Genomic DNA, 19721 nt, shown 5'->3' with positions numbered 1-19721 from the left:
TTTAGAGGCAGAAGAATAATTTGCATAATACTTGCAATATTCATGGAATTATTAAAAAAGCATGTTTCAATTTTTAAAAAATCCGATCTGACAGATCTGTAGATATTGGTCCAAAGTTCATGTAAAAAAAGTTCTGTGCACGTGACGCGAAAGTTCTGGAATAAAAGCGGGTTTAAGTGTTTTACGAACTGCTCCAAATTGCGGAAAATCTAAGGGCGGAGCTTACTTAACAAAGACAAAGATGTCTTCAGCTTGAGTCAAGGTACGCGTGTAAGCAAGTTGCATGTCTTCAAACGAAACGAGGCATGACTTATGCCCCTTTAAAGTTTGAGTTTTCAAACAATTCGTATAGCGCCCCCCTTTGGCCAATTCGAGTAAGATTGCTTTCAGTGATATTTGGACTAACCCTCGACATATTTGCCAAATGCCATGAACGTGTCACTTTGCATGTATGATTTAGAGGCAGAAGAATAATTTGCATAAAACTGCAACATTGAGTGAATTATTAAAAAATAATGTTTCGCTTTAAAAGAAATCCGGCCGCTGTGCGATGACCGCATTGGTCCAAAGTTCATGTAAAAAAAAGTTTTGCGCACGTTACGCGAAAATCCCAGGAGGAGATAGATTTTGACTGTTTTTCATATAATTCAAAATTGTGGGAGAAGTAAAGGTCAGGAGTCAAAAGTCAGAGCGTAAAAGTTGTTCGGCACGAGGAGACGCATAAGTGTATACAGGTTTCATTGCTGTACCTGAAACAGGGCATGAGCTACACCAGTTCAAAGTTGGCATTTTTCAAAGGCTTCCTACAGCGCCACCCTTTGGCCGATTGTTACGAGCTTCGCGATTTCGCCGTTTGGCATAGTCCTCTGCCATACTGCCGAGTTTCGTAAAAAGCGACTGCACGGTCTAGCCGCTAGAGAAAAAGTGGCGGAATAATAATAATAATAGTGCTGAAGTCCAATATCAATAAGTGGCCTTCGGGCACTTCGTGCCTTGGCCACTAATAAGACCTTAAAACCTGGCGAAAACAGTTGCGTGCATTAGCGCAAATGGAAAACATTCAATTAACTTCTGAAAAGCCTACACGGCCTTTAAACAGCGTGCAAACGGTGCATTAGATGAGGATAAAGGAAATCATGGAAATCATTAAATTAACTTCTGAAAAGGCTTCTTCTAAGCCTACACTATATAGCCTACTAAAACGAGTGAATCTTGCCACACGTGAATAATTGTGGTTCAGTGGTTGTAAACAATAACACAGACAATATAAAATCCTTAGTCTAGTTGTGGGAAGAAAAGGATATCATCATCATCATGGCCCCAAATAACCTTTAAATATCTTGCAATTGGAGACGAGTCTCTTACTAAATCGGCAAGAGTGCCTCTCATTTTCAATACATAAAAGCTAAGCTATATAACCTCATCATCATCAGCAATAGTCAGTGGTGGTGCGTGTCCCCCACACTCCCAAGCCCCCACCTTTGCGCACAGATTCACCGGGAAATACTCGGTCGCGTTTTTGCCATGTTTTAAGGCTGTGTATGCTTTTCAGAAGTTAATTTAATGTTTTCCATTTAATGATTTCCTTTATCCTCATCTAATCTTGCGCTAATGCACGCAACTGTCTTCGCCAGGTTTTAAGGTCTTATTTTAGTTGTTTCTTAAAGTGATCCCTGACTAATACGACAAATATGTCTTAATACATTATAATTGTCCTCTATAACTACAATGTTAAATTAAAAACACCTTAAATATTTTATTTCTTCTAGAAATAGCTAATCTTTCACTCAGTAGGGGAAATGCCTGTCGCAAGTTGATGATGTCATAAATGTCATGTGTCATTTTTATGGCATGCATGTGCAAAAAAACAAAACACAAACACATTTGAAATATTGATTTGATGCTCATATTAACCATAGGAAGTATTAGGTTTGTTTTTATTTTCACATGCATGCCATTAATTCCATAGGGATAGATCACACTTGACATTTATGACATCATCAACTTGCGACGGGCATTTCCCCTATTGAGTGAAAGATTAGCTATTTCTAGAAGAAATAAAATAATTGAGGTGTTTTTAATTTTACATTGTAGTTATAGAGGACAATTATAATGTATTAAGGCATATTTGTCGTATTAGTCAGGGATCACTTTAAAGCTCGCAACCCTCCTTGCCCATCGGCCCCCACCTTTGCGCACAGATTCACCGGGAAATACTCGGTCGCGGCTGCTACTGCTGTGCTGTGTGCTGTGCTGAGTGGGGGTTGGGCAGGCCTGAGAAGGAGAAGGGGAGGAACTGGGAGAGGCAGGACAAGTTATATAGGCCTACTGCAGCTAAAAATAGAAAAAAAGGGGCAGCTGCTAATGCCCTTCTTGTAAAGGAATTGCTCCTCAGTTAGCTAACTGAAGTGGTTGCTACAGTAGTTGTACTCATTATCTTTTTTATTTTATTTTTATTTATTATTTTTTTACCACTACACTCTTTTTGTAATATTTTTCATTCAGCTATCTTTTTTGGATGATCATTGTGCATAAAGACTGCAATTCTGTGAGCAAAAAATGGCTGAAGGTAAGACAATACATCAAAGTATATTATCATCTCTGTCAGTTGGAAGCCTCATATGTTACTTTCCAGGATTCAAACACTGCATAATATGATCAATAGGGCATTCATTTCTGACAGCAATGATTCCATCATTAGCTGCTGCTTGATACTACGTTGTGTTGTCTTCTACCATGAGGTCTCTGCTCTGTATGTAAAGTGCCTTGAGATAACTTGTTGATTTGACACTTTAATAAAATTGAATTGAATTGAATTGAAACCTTGTATGTCCAACACCGTTTGTTTTGTATTTATCATGACATTTTTAAAATGATTTGTGAAAATAGCAGATTTAAAGCACACAACGCCTCGCACTGTGAGGCATTGTGTGCTTGTAGATTGGCTATTTTCACTAGTCTTGTGTGACAGCCATGTATGATGAAGCAGGGCTTTACTTTAAGAAAAAAAACATACAAATATGAAACTCAGAGATACAAGGTTTCTGCCCGACAGTGATGTTCTGACCATGAGTCATGATGCCATGGAGGAATCATTGGATTTTAGTTTTATTATTCGTGAAAATCTTACTAGAACTTATGGAGAAGAGATCCAGTAGAACTAAAAGACAATTTCATGTTTGGTTGCCCTCGGGTGTTGCACACTAAAAACATTGGTCATAGTCATTTGAATAAAATTACATTTAGTTTTAGTCATCAGAAATGTTTTAGTTTTAGTTGACTAAATATATGATTTTAGTCGACTAAATATAAGATTTTAGTTGACTCAAATGTACATTGACTTAGTTTTTATTTAGTTCAGTGAAAAGCGTCAGTGAAAAAAGGTAGTCGACCAACATTTTTCGTCATAGTTTTAGTCGACAAAATCAACACTAGGGCTATTTTAATTATATCGGGCTAATTTAATTTAATAGTGCTAATTTAACTATATTGTTCGCCATTGTATTTTCTTTATAGTTGGGAGAGTGGGGTAAACTGAGACACTTTTCACATTTGCTCCCCTCTAGGTGAACTAAAAGATATATCAGTAAAAATTTAGACACATTTCCCAGTAATTTGGGATGTTTCCTAACAATGGAAGTTATCAGAATGTATTGGCAGTATGTATAAGGCAATATGTAAGGCAGTGAAAATATGATTGTTTTTTAAAAAAAGTGGTCCAGATAAATCAAGGGGGTAAAGTGATCCACTTACCCTTTTCTCTTTGTAACTACCATAAAAACACAAAAAACCCGGTTAACCAGGTTAAATATGCACAATACAAAAATGTACATAGCAGAAATTATTTTAATAGTGTTTGTCCTGTCATTTCCACCCATGTGTCAAATAATATGACACATGAGCAGAAAGAAAAACCCCTATAAAAATATTATAAAAGGGTTTACCAAACCTTTCTCAGTTGTTCCTTATGTATTTTTTTCCTGTAGAATCCATTTCTGCAAAGTATATTGCCTGCCTGTCTGCCTGCCTGCCTGTGTGCGTGTGTGCGTGCGTGTGTGTTGTGCTGGGAAGTCTCAGAAGCCATTAAGCGTCCAGAATGCTACCAGCCCCTGAGAGGTTCTACTGCCCACAGCACTCAGTCATTTTAATCAGTGTTCAAGATTCTTCCTCTGATGTTCCATTACTTAACTAGAATGGAATCACAACTAGAAGAAGTGCTCTTCCGAGCACAGGTCTCCACCAGCCACACGTCCTGGTGGTATAATAGGCCAATGTAAAAAGGGTGGCATGTGTTCTTCACCAATCTTAGGCCTTTCATGGCGCCACCATGAGGCTGATTTGAACATTTTGTTGTGTAATTTCTTCCTTGGCCTTTTGCGAATGTGCGTGCACAATTTCATTACAATCGCACGCTGTGTTTGATTTGAGGCATTTTGTTTGAAACGGATCAATCCTGCAACGTTTGGAGGCCAATCTTAGCCAATCAGGATGGAATATTTAATACAGGACAGACCTGGTCTTGATCATATGACTGTAGAGATACTGTGTACTGATTTGTGTTCATTTTGGGTAAAATCTGAAGGAGTAATATCCAAAAATGTGTCTTACATAAGTCGGCCTCCAGGTGGCGCTATAAAAGCTGATGTGAAAAATGCAAGGAAAGGGTTTTTCCTTGGCCTATAGGGAGTGCACTTACAAAGTTTGAAACTGATCAGTGGAGTTATAGGTAAAACCACGAATTGGCCTGTTATAGCGCCACCATGAGGCTGATTTCAAAGATTTGAAGTGGCATTTCTTCCTAATCCTAGTGGGAACGTGTGTGCGCGATTTCATGTTAATTGCACTCTGTGTTTGTGATTTGAGGCATTTTGTCCAAAACTGACCAATCTTACAAACTTTGAAAGCCAATCTCTGCCAATCAGGATGGAATATGGACAATCAGAGAGATCCATGTCGGTCACATGACTGTAGAGATACTGTCTACCGATTGTGTGATTTTTGGACAAAATCTGTAGTAGTACTGGCCAAAAGGTAGTTTTGCACAAATTGGCCTCCTGGTGGCGCTAGAACAGGCCCATGTGAAAAATGTGGGGCAGAGGTTCTGAAATTGCATCCAGGGAGTGCGCTTACAAAGTTAGAAACTGATCGGTGGAGTTATAGGTAAAACCACGAATCGGCCTGTTATAGCGCCACCATGAGGCTGATTTCAAAGATTTGAAGTGGCATTTCTTCCTCGGCCTAGTGGGAACCTGTGTGCGCGATTTCATGTTAATTGCACTCTGCATTTGTGATTTGAGGCATTTTGTCCAAAATGGACCAATCTTACAAACTTTGAAAGCCAATATCAGCCAATCAGGAAGGAATATGGACAATCAGACAGATCCGTGTCGATCACATGACTGTAGAGATGCTGTCTACCGATTTGCATGATTTTTGGACAAACCTGTAGGAGTAGTGCACAGAAATGTGTTTTGCAAACATCGGCCTCATGGTGGCGCTCGAACAGGGCCATTTGAAAAATGTGGGGCAGAGGTTCTGAATTGGCATCCAGGGAGAGTGTGTGCTCATTTTGGCAGCGTCCGGGCCAACGGCGCCGGAGATTAGCTGTACACAAACTCGGAGGACGGACAGACGCACGGACGGACGCACGGACGGACGGACGGACAGGGGCGAAAAGATACTCTCCCCCTGCCTTCGCCTGGTGGAGACAATAATGTTCCAAGCCTTTCTCATCAACAGAATACCTGTCCTTACCAAAAAGAAAACTAGTTTAGCTGGTAGAATCTGATCTCCTCCTGTCCTCAAGCAACACTATCTTCAAAGCCAGCAGTCTCTAGTCTATACTGTCACTCTGAAAATAATTGTGCTAAATGTCACTAACGCTAAAGGTTGTGTTTCATTCATCTTATTGCAAATAACACAACACAATGCTAGAACAAAATAAAGATTGTGTGTGTGGTGGGTCTTTGAAGGGAGAATAAGCAGCATCCTTCTTTATTTGATATAGATTTTATTTTTCATTTTCAAAGTTACAGCAGTCAGCAGTATGGAGACAGAAATGGTGTACTTGCCATTTGGGGTTCAGGTTCAGTTTTATTGTCACACATCCATACAGGTACAGATACAATGAAATGCTTGTGCCAGGAGCACTCTCAGCCTTATTACACAAAGCAATACTGTGGGTTTCCGGTAACCTTTGGGGTTCAGATTCAGTTTTATTGTCACACATCCATACAGGTACAGATAAAATGAAATGCTTGTGCCAGGAGCACTCTCAGCCTTATTACACAAAGACATCGTCACAATGACCAATGTTCCTGGTGTCACCCATGCAAAAAAACCCTATCGGTACTCCCAGGTCCATTTCTGGAACAGTTGTGTGTGTGTGTGTGTGTGTGCGTGTGCGTGTGTGCGTGTGTGTGTGTGTGTGTGTGTGCGTGCGCGCGCCCGCGTAAGTACATGCGTGCGTGCGTGCGTGCGTGCGCCCGCGTACGTACATGCGTGCATGCCTGCCTGCCTGTCTGTCTGCCTGCCTGTGTGCATTTGTGTGTGAGTGCGTGTGTGTTGTGCTGGGAAGTCTCAGAAGCCACTAAGTGTCTAGAATGCTACCAGCCTCCACCTGAGTGGTTCTACTGCCCACAGTAAAACCCACTCACCTGACACAAAGTCCTGGATGAAGAGGTGAACAGAGCCTCTGAATTAGTCAAATATGCTGATTATCTAATTCATTATTCAAGATAATTTGCAGATTCTACAGGGAATAATACATAGGAATCAATCAAGAAATGTTTGGTAAACCCTTTAATCAGGGTTGTGCAGCTTTCTCCTGGATCATGTTGGGGTAATGTGAGATAGTGTCTCACTTTACCCTGAAGCAATTGTCTCACTTTACCCCATAGCCACATTTTGGGGAAAAGGGACATCTCTTATCAATTCAGGGTAATGTTTAGCTAGCATCTATCACAAGGATTTATAAGTTGGTAGTTCATCAACATGTATGAACAATACATGCTGTGACACAACAGCTGATTATGTTGACAGCAAGACAATTTACTTTTCCATTTTTACGGAAAAAAGCGTGTTTTCCACAGCACTATCAGGTCCTCTCCTTCATGGCAAGGGGGAAATTCAAGGGTCTTGAAAATATAATGGTCACATGACCACAAATGTGTTTCAATGCCTAGATCCAGGGGGTGTCTCAGTTTACCCGGTGTCTCAGTTTACCCCAGTCTCCCCTATCACTACCAGCTACATTAATTTTGTCTCTGCTTTTGCAGGTTCAGCTCTGTTGGGAGAGCTGAGGATAGTCCTGGTGGGCAAGACTGGCTCAGGGAAGAGTTCGTCAGTGAACACAATCCTTGGAACAAATGCCTGTAAAGTGGGCGGTAATACAATATCTGTGACCAAACAGTGTACTAAATACAGCGGGGAAGTGGACGGGACAACGGTGCATGTCATTGATTCACCAGGCCTGTTTGACACAGGAATAAGCAGTGAAGAGCTGAAGTCAATCATAGGGGAGTGTGTTAAGAAGTCTGTCCCAGGGCCTCACGCCTTCCTGCTGGTGATAAGGCTGGGGGTGAGGTTCACCGAAGAGGAGCAGAATGCCGTTAAATGGATCGAGGAGAACTTTGGAGAGGACTCCTCCCTGTACAGCATTGTGCTGTTCACGTGCAAAGAGCAACACCGTCCTGAAGAGGCTATTAAGGAGAACAAGAAAATAAAGAGGATCGTCAACAAGTTTGGAGGCCGGTACCTCGCCTTCGACAACAGCGACAAAGACGACCACCAACAGGTCAAAGACCTCATCGAGATGATCAGGAAAATGGTCGACGAAAACGACGGGAAGCACTACACCCACAAGATGTTCGAGGAGGCTCAGCAGAGGCTGCGGGAGGAGGAGGAGAAGAGGGTACGGGAGGAGGAGAGAGAGAAAGCGGAGGAAAAGCAAAGGTGGCTAAAGGAGGAGGGAATGAAGTTGGGTCAGGAGAGAATGAGGTTGGTTGGTGCGAAATGTGGGTTTGGGCTGGGGTTACTGCTGTTTATCGCCGGAATTATCATTACAGCAGTGGTAGATAACATACCGGTACGCCTGTATGTAGGAGTTCCATTAATCCTATTGGGACTTGTTTCTGTCATAGTTGCATTAGTCATGCATTTGTATAAAGGGCAGTGTGAGTGTCGTAAGCCCACACAGGCAACAGGAATGGAAATGGAAACATCAGTAGTATAATTATGTGCTGTGTGTGTTTGTGTTCAAAGATGTCTCATGAACGGCTTTTATCATGGTATCATGGTAGCCTACTTGAACACAGATTTATACGTGACAAATAAGGTTTTCTGTTTGTATTGATCGTCTTGCAAATGTTTCTCAGGAGCTGATTAGTTCACAATGTTTCACATAATGTATTGAAATGAATAAAACTCATTATTCTGTGTATTTCTTCCATTATTATTGCTATTTCCCAGAATATTATCATTATTCAACTCTTACCTGCTCCTGTAAACCATCATGCAACACATTAGTTAATTAGTTGTGATCTTACATTTCACTTTGACAATGTCACATGGTATGATAGTAGCCGTTGGCACACAGGAAAAGTGGAATAACTTTCTCCTGAAAGTCACAGTGATGGCTTTGAAATTAGAAGGGTTTTAATCACATTTTACTACTGTTGACCACTGCAAGTTTTAGTCTCAGTCATGGTCTTTTGAATAAAATGTAATTTAGTTTTAGTCACATTTTTGTCATCTCAAATGTTTCAGTGTTATTCTAGACCAGTTGATTTTGTCGATAAAATGTATTTTGGCGGCCCTTGATGGGGCCTTATGCCTGATTTTACACTTGGTTGCATGCTGAAAAAATACCTTTCTACAGTATGTATTCTCTTCTCCACTATCCCCTCCCTAAAATGTTTTATTTGTTGACAAAATTGTCAATATATTTAGTCGGTTTTAGTCATCATAGCTTAGTTTTTGTTTTCGTCAGTGAAAAAAGGTAGCACCCAATCTTTGAATATATATTTTTAAAAGCGAACATTTGTAACTCAAATATTTGCTTCTGGGGGGTTCCTGGAACAACAAATACATATACGTTTGAGAACCACTGATTTAGAAGAAGGACTTAGAATACATTTACATAACGTCGTTGTCAGGTGGAAACCTCATATCTCCAAGTTTCAAATGTCTATGTTCTTTCGCAAAGTAAAGCCCTGCTTCATCGTACAAGGTGCACAAAAGAAGTGAAAACAGCAGATCTACAAGCACACAACGCCTCGCACCGCGAGGCGTTGTGTGCTTGTAGATCGGATGTTTTCACTAGTTTAAATCATTTTAAAAATGATAAATACAAAACAAACGGTTTGGACAAGTTTCCACCCGACAACAACGATAAAGACTTGTTCAAATTGTCATGATTTTTCAAAAAATAGCTGATATACAAGCTCGCAGCGCGCTGTGAGCTTGTAGATCTGCTATTTTTCATTAGATAAAGCATACAATAATGTTTAAAGTAATAATGGTTAATGTAATAATGCGTACCAGAATTTGTACTTTACTGGAGTATTTCCAATTCTAAATACTTTTACTTCTACTCCACTACATACTACGGAGACAAATATTGTATATTTTTTTGACTCCACTGCAAGTGTTTGAAAACTTTGGTTATAGTTACTTTGTAGATTTTGATTGGTTACAAAACCACTTCAGGCTTAGGCCTATGTTTTAAAATTGTCGATATACAAGTACACGTTGTGAGCTTGGAGGTCTGCCATTTTCAATATTTCCACCAAAAGGCCCTTTTAGAAATGTCAGCCCCTGCCTCTTTAACATTCTCTGCACATCCCTGCTCCTACAGGTTAGGCCAGTGGTTCTCAACATGTGGGTCAGGACCCCCAGGGGGGTCCTCAAATTATTTTGGGGGGTCCCCAGATGATTAACTTAATGTGCAACATTGTTTTGACACTCAACAGTAAACAAACCAACATAAAGTTTATAGTAGAGGAGTCTATCAATTTCCGTAATTTTGGAATGATAATTTTTGGAGACATGTATGTATCTTGATTCTTGGGGTTAGGGTTAGGGTATCTGGACATTTCTAAAGTGACAATTTGAGGACTTTTTAATATCTCTAAAATGACAAATTAAACATTGGACAAATTGTCAAATATTAGAGGCATAAATTGTGAAACTCCAACTCCAAGTGCTTGTCAGTGTGGGGGGGTCCCCAGTTAAAATATTATTGTTTTGGGGATCGCGGCCTGAAAAGGCAGTGTTGAAAAAAGGCTCACCGGAGGTCAACTGGCAATACCATGAAGAACAGACATCTGAACATTTCCTCTACTGCACGCACGCACGCACGCACACACACACACACACACACACACACACACACACACACACACACACACACACACACACACACACACACACACACACACACACACACACACACACACACACACACACACAGTGTACTGCATGTATTTTCCTAAATCGCCACTAGAGGGTAGCATTAACCCATTGATACATTGATTTCGAGGTCAGGGGACATGGCCATAATAACATCGCCACACCTTTCTTTTTTCACTGACTGAAAACTAAATAAGAACATTGTACAATTTAATTTAAACTTGACACATAACAATCATGTTCAAAGTGCATGAATTTGGTAGACACGGCAAACTACTTTACAATGAGGTCCTTTCACAACAAGACAGCTGTATCACTCTGGTGTAGCCTACTCTGGCCTACAATATATATTTTTTTTACTTTGAGGACTTCGAGGGCCTGATTGAGATGGTCAAAGGGCCGGGTCTGGCCCCCGGGCCCCATGTTGCCCATGTGTGATCTAGGGCATACATGGGCAACATGCGGCCCCCACCTTCACTTAATGCTAGGGCATACATGGGCAACATGCGGCCCCCACCTTCACTTAATGCTTTAAGTTCATAAAGCAGGCAGGCAGCAGGCGTGGAGTAATGGGAGCGATCTGAGTGAGAAAGGCAGGGAGAATTAGTAATGCGCAAAACACAGTCGAAAACATACTGAGGAACAGAGGCACAATAACTTATACCGGTCGGCAACTGAACAAACTGGCAAGGGCTGGAGTGGAGAGCCAGGCTTTTATCGTCTCTGCTTGATTGAGAGGAACCACCCGAGCCTAGCGGTGCCAGCCTCTATAACACACTTCGTTTTGGGAAGAGAATCTGGGATTGCAGGATGAGATTCCATTTCTGGGGGGCTTAATTGCTCCCTTTGAACTTCAAAGGGGTTGTGCAATAAGGTAATTGACTGGGCCATACAAGTGTCAAGACCTCGTTAGTGTTCTCTCGAATCAATGAAAGCATCAAAGACGACTACCTGCTTGATGCTTGTCATAGAGGGGAGGGGGAGGGGGGAATGTTTTTGTGTCCACACAGCCTACAGCCCTGATTGGCTAACCCTTTCTGGTGGCTGGTGGAAATGAATTCTCAATTGTGAGGGGCCAGACCACACTACACCACCACTACCGCCAGGGGGTGGTGTTGTGCGGTCTGGTTTATTAACCAGGCTAGAACCACCCCAGGTGAGCAGCCAGCCAACAGGAGGATTTGGGAAATTTAGAACGCCGGCCAGGCAGACCTCCACACGCCCACACACCAGCCAGGCCAGACCCTATGGGGAAAAACAAACTAATTAAAAACAGCCAGCCCATAAGTGTCACATCATAATACTTAAAACATATGCAGTGCCAAACAAACAAAAAAGTTACCTTAAAGCAAAACCCTTAGTTTGACTAAGGGTTAGGGTTAGGTTTTAGGGTTAGGTTTAGGTTTAGGCATAGTTTTACTGAGGTTAGGGTGAGGGTTAGGGTTTGGGTTAGGTTTAGGCATAGTGGTTAACATTCACCAGGTTAACCTGGTGCTTTCACCAGCGTCGACAGGTAAGCATTTCACCAGGTTAGCGTTCACCTGCGTCGAACTAGTGGGATGTCGAACAAATGTTATGTTGCAATATCGACACGCCTAGGTTACATTTTGTCCTTGCCATGCAACCGTTGTGTGTCTCATTGTATAACTTGAGAGCAACAAATGGCATCACAAATCTCATGTTTATGTCTTTTTTTTATGTCCCACAGCACCTTCCTCACAATGTCCTATTTCTGACCAATGTGTCTTTCTCAGTTTATGGGCAGATCTATGTAAGCAGGTCTCAGAGTCAGAACGGGCTGCTGCTGATTGATTGATTGATTGAAGACTTTATTAGAAGTTTGCATAGGAAAAGGTACAGTTTCATGACGGTACAGTTCACTGGTACAAGGTCTACTAAAAGGAGATCCATGAAAAGACTAAGCTTATTTCCACAGGAAACCATTTAAGTATCTCATATAACATTGAATGACAGACGAATAGAACACAGTACTATGCAGTAGATATGTAAAGAAAAGAAAAAAATGAGAGAACAAAAAAAAAGAGTCTAAACAGTAAGTAAGTAAGTATATACAAAGAAGGGGCAGGGGAGGGTAGGGTTGGGCTAGGTTAGTTTTTTTTTACCAGTTCGAACGGCTGCTGCCTGTAAGTGGTTTTTCAGGGCAATTTTAAAGGATGCTAGTGATCCACACTACTTTATGGGCTTCGGTAAGGCTTTCCACATTTTGGTGGTATAGCAGAAAAAAGAGTTTGACCCTTTGTTGGTTTTGACTCTGGGTTGAAAGTGATCTGTGGCGCTGCCTCTGGTGTTGTAATTATGGACATCCTTAATGTGCTGTGTGCTGTGCTGAGTGGGGGTTGGGCAGGCCTGAGAAGGAGAAGGGGAGGAACTGGGAGAGGCAGGACAAGTTATATAGGCATACTGCAGCTGAAAAAGCTCTGAAAGTCAGGCAGAAATGACAGGGGCTCTGTATTCAGTAGTGGTAATTTAGCCTCAAACCTTTTGAAAAACGTTTTTGGGAAAGAGACAATATTATATTAATTATTTTTTAAATGCATGGTGTAGGAAAAATAGAAAAAAGGGGCAGCTGCTAATGCCCTTCTTGTAAAGGAATTACTCCTCAGTTAGCTAACTGAAGTGGTTGCTACAGTAGTTGTACTCATTATCTTTTTTTTTTTTTTTTTTTTTACCACTACACTACACTCTTTTTGTAATATTTTTCATTCGGTTATCTTTTTTGGATGATCATTGTGCATAAAGACTGTAATTCTGTGAGCAAAAAATGGCTGAAGGTAAGACGATACATCAAACTATATTATCATCTCTGTCAGGTGGATATGTTACTTTCCAAATAGAAAAAATATCAAAAGTAGCAGATAAGAGTAGGTACACTACTTTTGATCCTTTTGTGTAACACTGCATAATATGATCAATAGGGCATTATTCATTTATGAAAAGTTATAATTTCTGTCTGACAGCAACAACATTAAGAATGATTCCATCGTCAGCTGCTGCTTGATACTACGTTGTGTTGTCTTCTACCATGAGGTCTCTGCTCGGGTCTCTGCTCTGTATGAAAAAGTGCCTTGAGATAACTTGTTGATTTGACACTTTAATAAAATTGAATTTAATTGAATTGAAACCTTGTATGTCCAAAACCGTTTGTTTTGTATTTATCATTTTTAAAATGATTTAGAGTAGTGAAAATAGCAGATCTACAAGCACACAACGCCTCGCACTGTGTGGCGTTGTGTGCTTGTAGATCGGCTATTTTCACTGACCATGAGTCATGATGCCATGGCACAGGCACTGCTATCTATTGTTTAGCGCAGTTAGTTCTCACACTTGTTTATGCCATGGACCCTTGTAGTAGAGGAAAAAATAGGCCAGAAGTTGACCATACCCCTACCCGGGGTAGAACAAAACGCGACATAGTTTTTTCATATCTTTAGGATGTCCCTTTCATGAAATGGATTGTCCCGAGTTTTGCTTTTACTGCAAAAGTCATGAAATTGATCCATGAAGGGACTCACCACATAAGCAAAAAAACGCCTATCCTGAAAGATGGAGTTCCAAGTCAAACCTTTGTCATTTTCTACCTGCAGGTTGTTTTCACCTCATACTTGCACAGAAGGTCTACAGGTAGTGTCCTTACATCCCAGAACAATCAGAATGCAAAAATATGGTTCTGTTTTGAATCTGCTGCCTTTTATATAAGGACCTTCTATAGGCGGAAATGACATTCCTAAGGAAAATTCCCCTGTAATCCTTCTATAAGGGGTAGTACAAACTATGACAAAGTTTTTTCATAACTTTTACTTGTCCTCTTCATGAAATGGATGGTCAGTAGTTTTGCTTTTACTGCAAAAGTCATGAAATTGATCCATGAAGGGACTCACCACATAGGCAAAAAATACGCCTACCCTGAAAGATGGAGTTCCAAGTCAATCCTTTGTAATTTTCTATTGCTGGTTGTTTTTACCTCATTCTTGCACAGATGGTCTACAGGTAGCGTCCTTAAATCCCAAAATAATCAGAATGCAAAAAAGTGATTTACCAAGAAAGGGCAGAAATATCCCCACAAGTTAATCATACACAATTTCCACTTACTGGTAGGGAAGGAGCTGGAAACAAGGGCCTACTACAAACTTGATATCCCGGTATCAATAAGCTTTGGGCTTATCAAGCTTGTTATTAAGCATAGCGGCCCATGACATCATGTTAGATAATCAAGACAAGAGGCGATTAATACATTGTTACAGTACTATTCATAATATATAGCCATTTAACACTTACTGCACACTAATGAATGATTTTCTAAAGATATTAAATGACAATATTTTTTACTTTTGTCAATTCTCATCCTCATAGACAAACTCAGACTCACAACAACTGGCCAATGCAAAAAGATACCAGTTCTGTTCAGAATCTCACATCTCACATCTTCCCACAAAATATTATAAAGCGCTCAACAGTGGGCTCGATAAAAGCCCATGGGTCAATAAGCAGGATCGATAAGGTGCTCATTATCAATACAAATTAACAAACTCCATTCAGATTGTCAATAGGGAATACACCAACAACCAAAATAAACCAGAAGAATATGTCATAATATGCTTGTATTGTGAATCAGGAGTTTTTCTATATATGTGTGCCATTCTTACTGCATGCCAAATAATCAAACAGCAGCTTTTTCTCATTTTAATTTATTTCGTTTATTTCTTTTTCAATATTTTCATATCAACAACTAATTTGAGTGTGAGGGGGACTGACCAATTTGCAAAGGTGGTCAATGGATACAAAGCTGTGATCTCCCAAATTCAGACATAATTTTGTCAGGAGTTTGTTCGTGACGTAATCGGCTGTGTATCTATTGGTCAACAATCTGGGAACCCATCGTCAAAGAAGAAAGGGCGACACCTATCGGTAGCGTAGCGTTCTCTGAGGCTGTTCTTGAGAGACTAATTGGTCAATGGCTGGTCAATGGATTAATTGAATTCAGTCTTACTATTTATGTTATGGTAATAAATATGGTATGATGGTATATATTATTATAATATATACGGTAAGAAGGAATTCAGTTCCCAGTGGATTACAACCAAGGGCCACTACAATGCTCTACATTCAAGGCTGGTCCACAAGGCACAAGCTGGTATAAAAGGATTGTGTCATTTCTTGTTTATTTTAGTTTACAGGCAATGTACTGTAAATACAGGAGCAATATTATGTACAACACAATCCCACAGAGAGACATTGAGGCACGTACTACTTTGACTGCAACAATCCTTATCATAGCAGTAGAGTTGGGTGAGGTCTCTTACTGCTTGGTGCAGGCTATTTTTTGAACAGGACAGGCTTTAGTGATGTATCCTTTAGCATCCAACCCTTCCCAACTGGATTCCACAAAAGGGGTTTGGGGACATGATTGTGGCACCATATACTGTACCAGTTTGGTACATAGCCTGTTGAACATTCAAAAATATCCTCAGTGGGAGGCAGGTGTGAGACTGGCATGTCTGTCGTTGATGCAAGAATACAACGGAGCTCATCAAGACTAGAACACACCTGGCCCTTTGCCTTCTTTTTTAGGCCATAGAGAGTGAGGGCATATTGTCTTGAACATCCTGAAGCCTCTGGTAGACTATCTGTCAAGCCAAAGGTTCTCAGACCCTGACCTAATTTATATGTACAGTACTATGGATATACTTGTGTTGCTCGCCTACTATGTCAGTCAACAACTCCTTGGAATAGCTGCCATTTTCATGCATGCTGGTCATGGGATAGACAACGATACATCCCAATGTCTGATATTACAAATACATTGGGAGTGGCTTTGTGTGAGAGTCTTCTAGCATGGCACGCATTGACTGGATGCAATGCAACAAGCAGCCTGTTCAGAATAAGCAATAATACAGCTTTCAACAAGCTGGCGAAGCACATTCATGAACTTCAGGATCTGAGAATCTTTGGCTTACTGCATGCCAAATAATCAAACATTGGTCAGTCTCCCTTACACTGCTCAAAATAGTTGTTGATTGAAAAAGAAATAAATGAAAATGAGAAAAGGCTGCTGATTATTTGGCATTAAGAATGGCGCACAAAGTGTAGTGTATTCTACTGAATATAGGCTTACATATATAATGTACTGCATTTAAGTCTGAATACCATAGACTGCTTATAGAACAATATGTTTGCTGCTTTTGAGGTGAAGAGAATTAGGCCTTGGGATGGGTGCATCTCTCCACTCCGACATGTCTCCTTTCCGACATGTCTGCATTCCGACACTAACCCTATCTCTACCCCTAACCCTAAACCTTAGGCCCATGGGAGTGTCGCCACTCCGACAATAAGAAGTCCATTTCGGAGTGGCGACATGTCGGAATGGAGAGAGCCTCCCCCTTGGGATGTAGGGACACTACCTGTAGACCATCTGTGCAATATGAGATGAAACAACCAGCAGGTAGAAAATGACAAAGGATTGACTTGGAACTCCATCTTTCAGGGTAGGCTTTTTTATGGTGGGTACCTTTATGGATCAATTTCATGACTTCTGCAGTAAAAGTAAAACTACTGACCATCCATTTCATGAAGAGGACAAGTAAAAACACTGTCAGGGTTTGTACTACCCCTTATAGAAGATTATCTCCAGGATCACAGGGGATTCTTCCTTAGGAATGTCATTTCCGCCTATAGAAAGTCCTTATATTAAAGGCTGCAGATTCAAAACAGAACCATATTTTTGCATTCTGATTGTTCTGGGATGTAAGGACACTACTTGTAGACCATCTGTGCAAGTATGAGGTAAAAGCAACCTGCAGGTAGAAAATGACAAAGGATTGAATTGGAACCCCATCTTTCAGGGTAGGCGATTTTTGCCTACAGTATGTGGTGAGTCCCTTCATGGAACAATTTCATGACTTTGGCAGTAAAAGTAAAACTCGGGACAGTGCATTTCATGAAGGGGACATCCTAAAGATATGAAAAAACTATGTCGCGTTTTGTTCTACCCCTTATAGAAGATTATCACCAGACTTACAGGGGAACATTCCTTAGAAATGTAATTTCCGCCTATAGAAAGTCCTTATATAAAAGGCTGCAGATTCAAAACAGAACCATATTTTTGCATTCTGATTGTTCTGGGATGTAAGGACACTACCTGTGGACCATCTGTGCAAGTATGAGGTAAAAACAACCTGCAGGTAGAAAATGACAAAGGATTGACTTGGAACTCCATCTTTCAGGATAGGCGTTTTTTTGCCTATGTGATGAGTCCCTTCATGGATCAATTTCATGACTTTTGCAGTCAAAGTAAAACTTGGGACAATCCATTTCATGAAGGGGACATCCTAAAGATATGAAAAAACTATGTCGCGTTTTGTTCTACCCCGGGTAGGGGTACCTCAAAAACTAAGGCTCTTTTTTAGGATTTTTTCCTCCTCTATTGTTGAACATGGGGACATGTGGATCAGAATGTATTCAAGTCAAAAGGCAGTGAAAATATGATTGTTTTTTAAAAAGTGGTCTTGTGTGTCTCACTTTACCCCAGCATCGGGGTAAACTGAGACAGACCAGATAAATAAAGGGGGTCATCCACTTACTTTTTTCTCTTTATAACTACCATAAAAACACAAAATAACAGGTTAACCAGGTTAAATATGCACAATACAAAAATGTACATAGCAGAAATTATTTTAATAGTGTTTGTCCTGTCATTTCCACCCATGTGTCAAATAATATGACACATGAGCAGAAAGAAAAAACCCTATACAAATATTATAAAAGGGTTTACCAAACTTTTCTCAGTTGTTCCTTATGTAATTTGTCCTATAGAATCCATTTCTGCAAAATATATTGCCTGCCTGTCTGCCTGCCTGCCTGCACACACGCACACACACGTGTTTGTGTGTGTGTGTGTGTGTGTGTGTGTGTGTGTGTGTGTGTGTGTGTGTGTGTGTGTGTGTGTTGTGCTGGGAAGTCTCAGAAGCCACTAAGTGTCCAGAATGCTACCAGCCTCCACCTGAGGGGTTCTACTGCCCACAGTAAAACACACTCACCTGACACAAAGTCCTGGATGGAAAGTCAATGGGAGCCCAACTTGATTTGGCCGCTGTGGCGACCCCGAAGGTCGCAGACTCGGGCGCCCTAGCTAAATCATTAGAGCAAGCCCTGGGCTACATCTGTGCAAAATTTGGCGCTTTAAGACAAAATTGCACGAAATTAGCATTTGCTCCCCTTAAGGCCCCACACTATAATGTTCCAAGCCTTTCTCATCAACAGAATACCTGTTCTTACCAAAAAGAAAACTAGTTTAGCTGGTAGAATCTGATCTCCTCCTGTCCTCAAGCAACACTATCTTCAAAGCAAGCAGTCTCTAGTCTATACTGTCACAATGAAAATAATTGTGCTAAATGTCACTAACGCTAAAGGTTGCGTTTTATTCATCTTATTTCAAATAACACAACACAATGCTAGAAAAAAAAAGAAAGATTGTGTGTGGTGGGTCTTTGAAGGGAGAATAAGCAGCGTCCTTCTTTATTTGATATAGATTTTATTTTTCATTTTCAAAGTTACGGCAGTCAGCAGTATGGAGACAGAAATGGTGTGGGTTTCTGGTAACCTTTGGGTTTCAGGTTCAGGTTCAGTTTTATTGTCACACATCCTACAGGTATAATGCGTGTGCCAGCCCAGGGGCACTCTCAGCCTTATGAGCAATACTGTGGGTTTCTGGTAACCTTTGGGTTTCAGGTTCAGGTTCAGTTTTATTGTCACACATCCATACAGGTACAGATATAATGAAATGCTTGTGCCTGGAGCACTCTCAGCCTTATTACACAAAGACATGGTCACAATGACCAATGTTTCTGGTGTCACCCAGGCAAAAAAAACTCCCAGGTCCATTTCTGGAACAGTGTGTGTGTGTGTGTGTGTGTGTGTGTGTGTGTGTGTGTGTGTGTGTGTGTGTGTGTGTGTGTGTGTGTGTGTGTGTGTGCACGCGAACGTGCGTGCATGCCTGCCTGCCTGCCTGTCTGTCTGTCTGCCTGCCTGCGTGTATTTGTGTGCGTGCGTGTGTGTTGTTCTGGTAAGTCTCAGAAGTCATTAAAGGGATATAACACTTTCAAAACTTTTTTATCGTCTAATCAGGCTTTTATGAACAGCATGAACAGTTTTTAATTTACTTGATTCAGTATTTAGATATTTGATGTAAATGTTACCAGGCCCTCCACCACGCCCCTGCCTCTCAGGGCCTCTCCCCACACACACTCATTGTAACTTCAAACTCCATTTTAACTATGATAGATTCATTCAAAACA

General features: G+C 40.8%; 1 protein-coding gene across 1 annotated transcript; it reads left to right on the top strand.

The window, feature by feature from the left end:
• Nucleotides 1–2559: 2559 nt before the first annotated feature.
• Nucleotides 2560–12146, top strand: LOC308299972 (GTPase IMAP family member 7-like; the record flags this gene model as incomplete). The annotated part of the gene is made up of 3 exons (XM_080743740.1): nucleotides 2560–2569; nucleotides 7278–7998; nucleotides 12119–12146. The coding sequence occupies 3 exons, from the start codon at nucleotides 2560–2562 to the stop codon at nucleotides 12144–12146; spliced, it is 759 nt and encodes a 252-aa protein (XP_080599866.1).
• Nucleotides 12147–19721: the final 7575 nt, after the last annotated feature.

This window comes from Nannobrachium achirus, assembly GCF_963921795.1.
Source record: "Nannobrachium achirus genome assembly, chromosome: 15".
Taxonomy (NCBI): Eukaryota; Metazoa; Chordata; class Actinopteri; order Myctophiformes; family Myctophidae; genus Nannobrachium; species Nannobrachium achirus.
The sequence above is the reverse complement of the archived record's forward strand: the minus strand, read 5'-3'. Positions and strand labels throughout refer to the sequence as shown.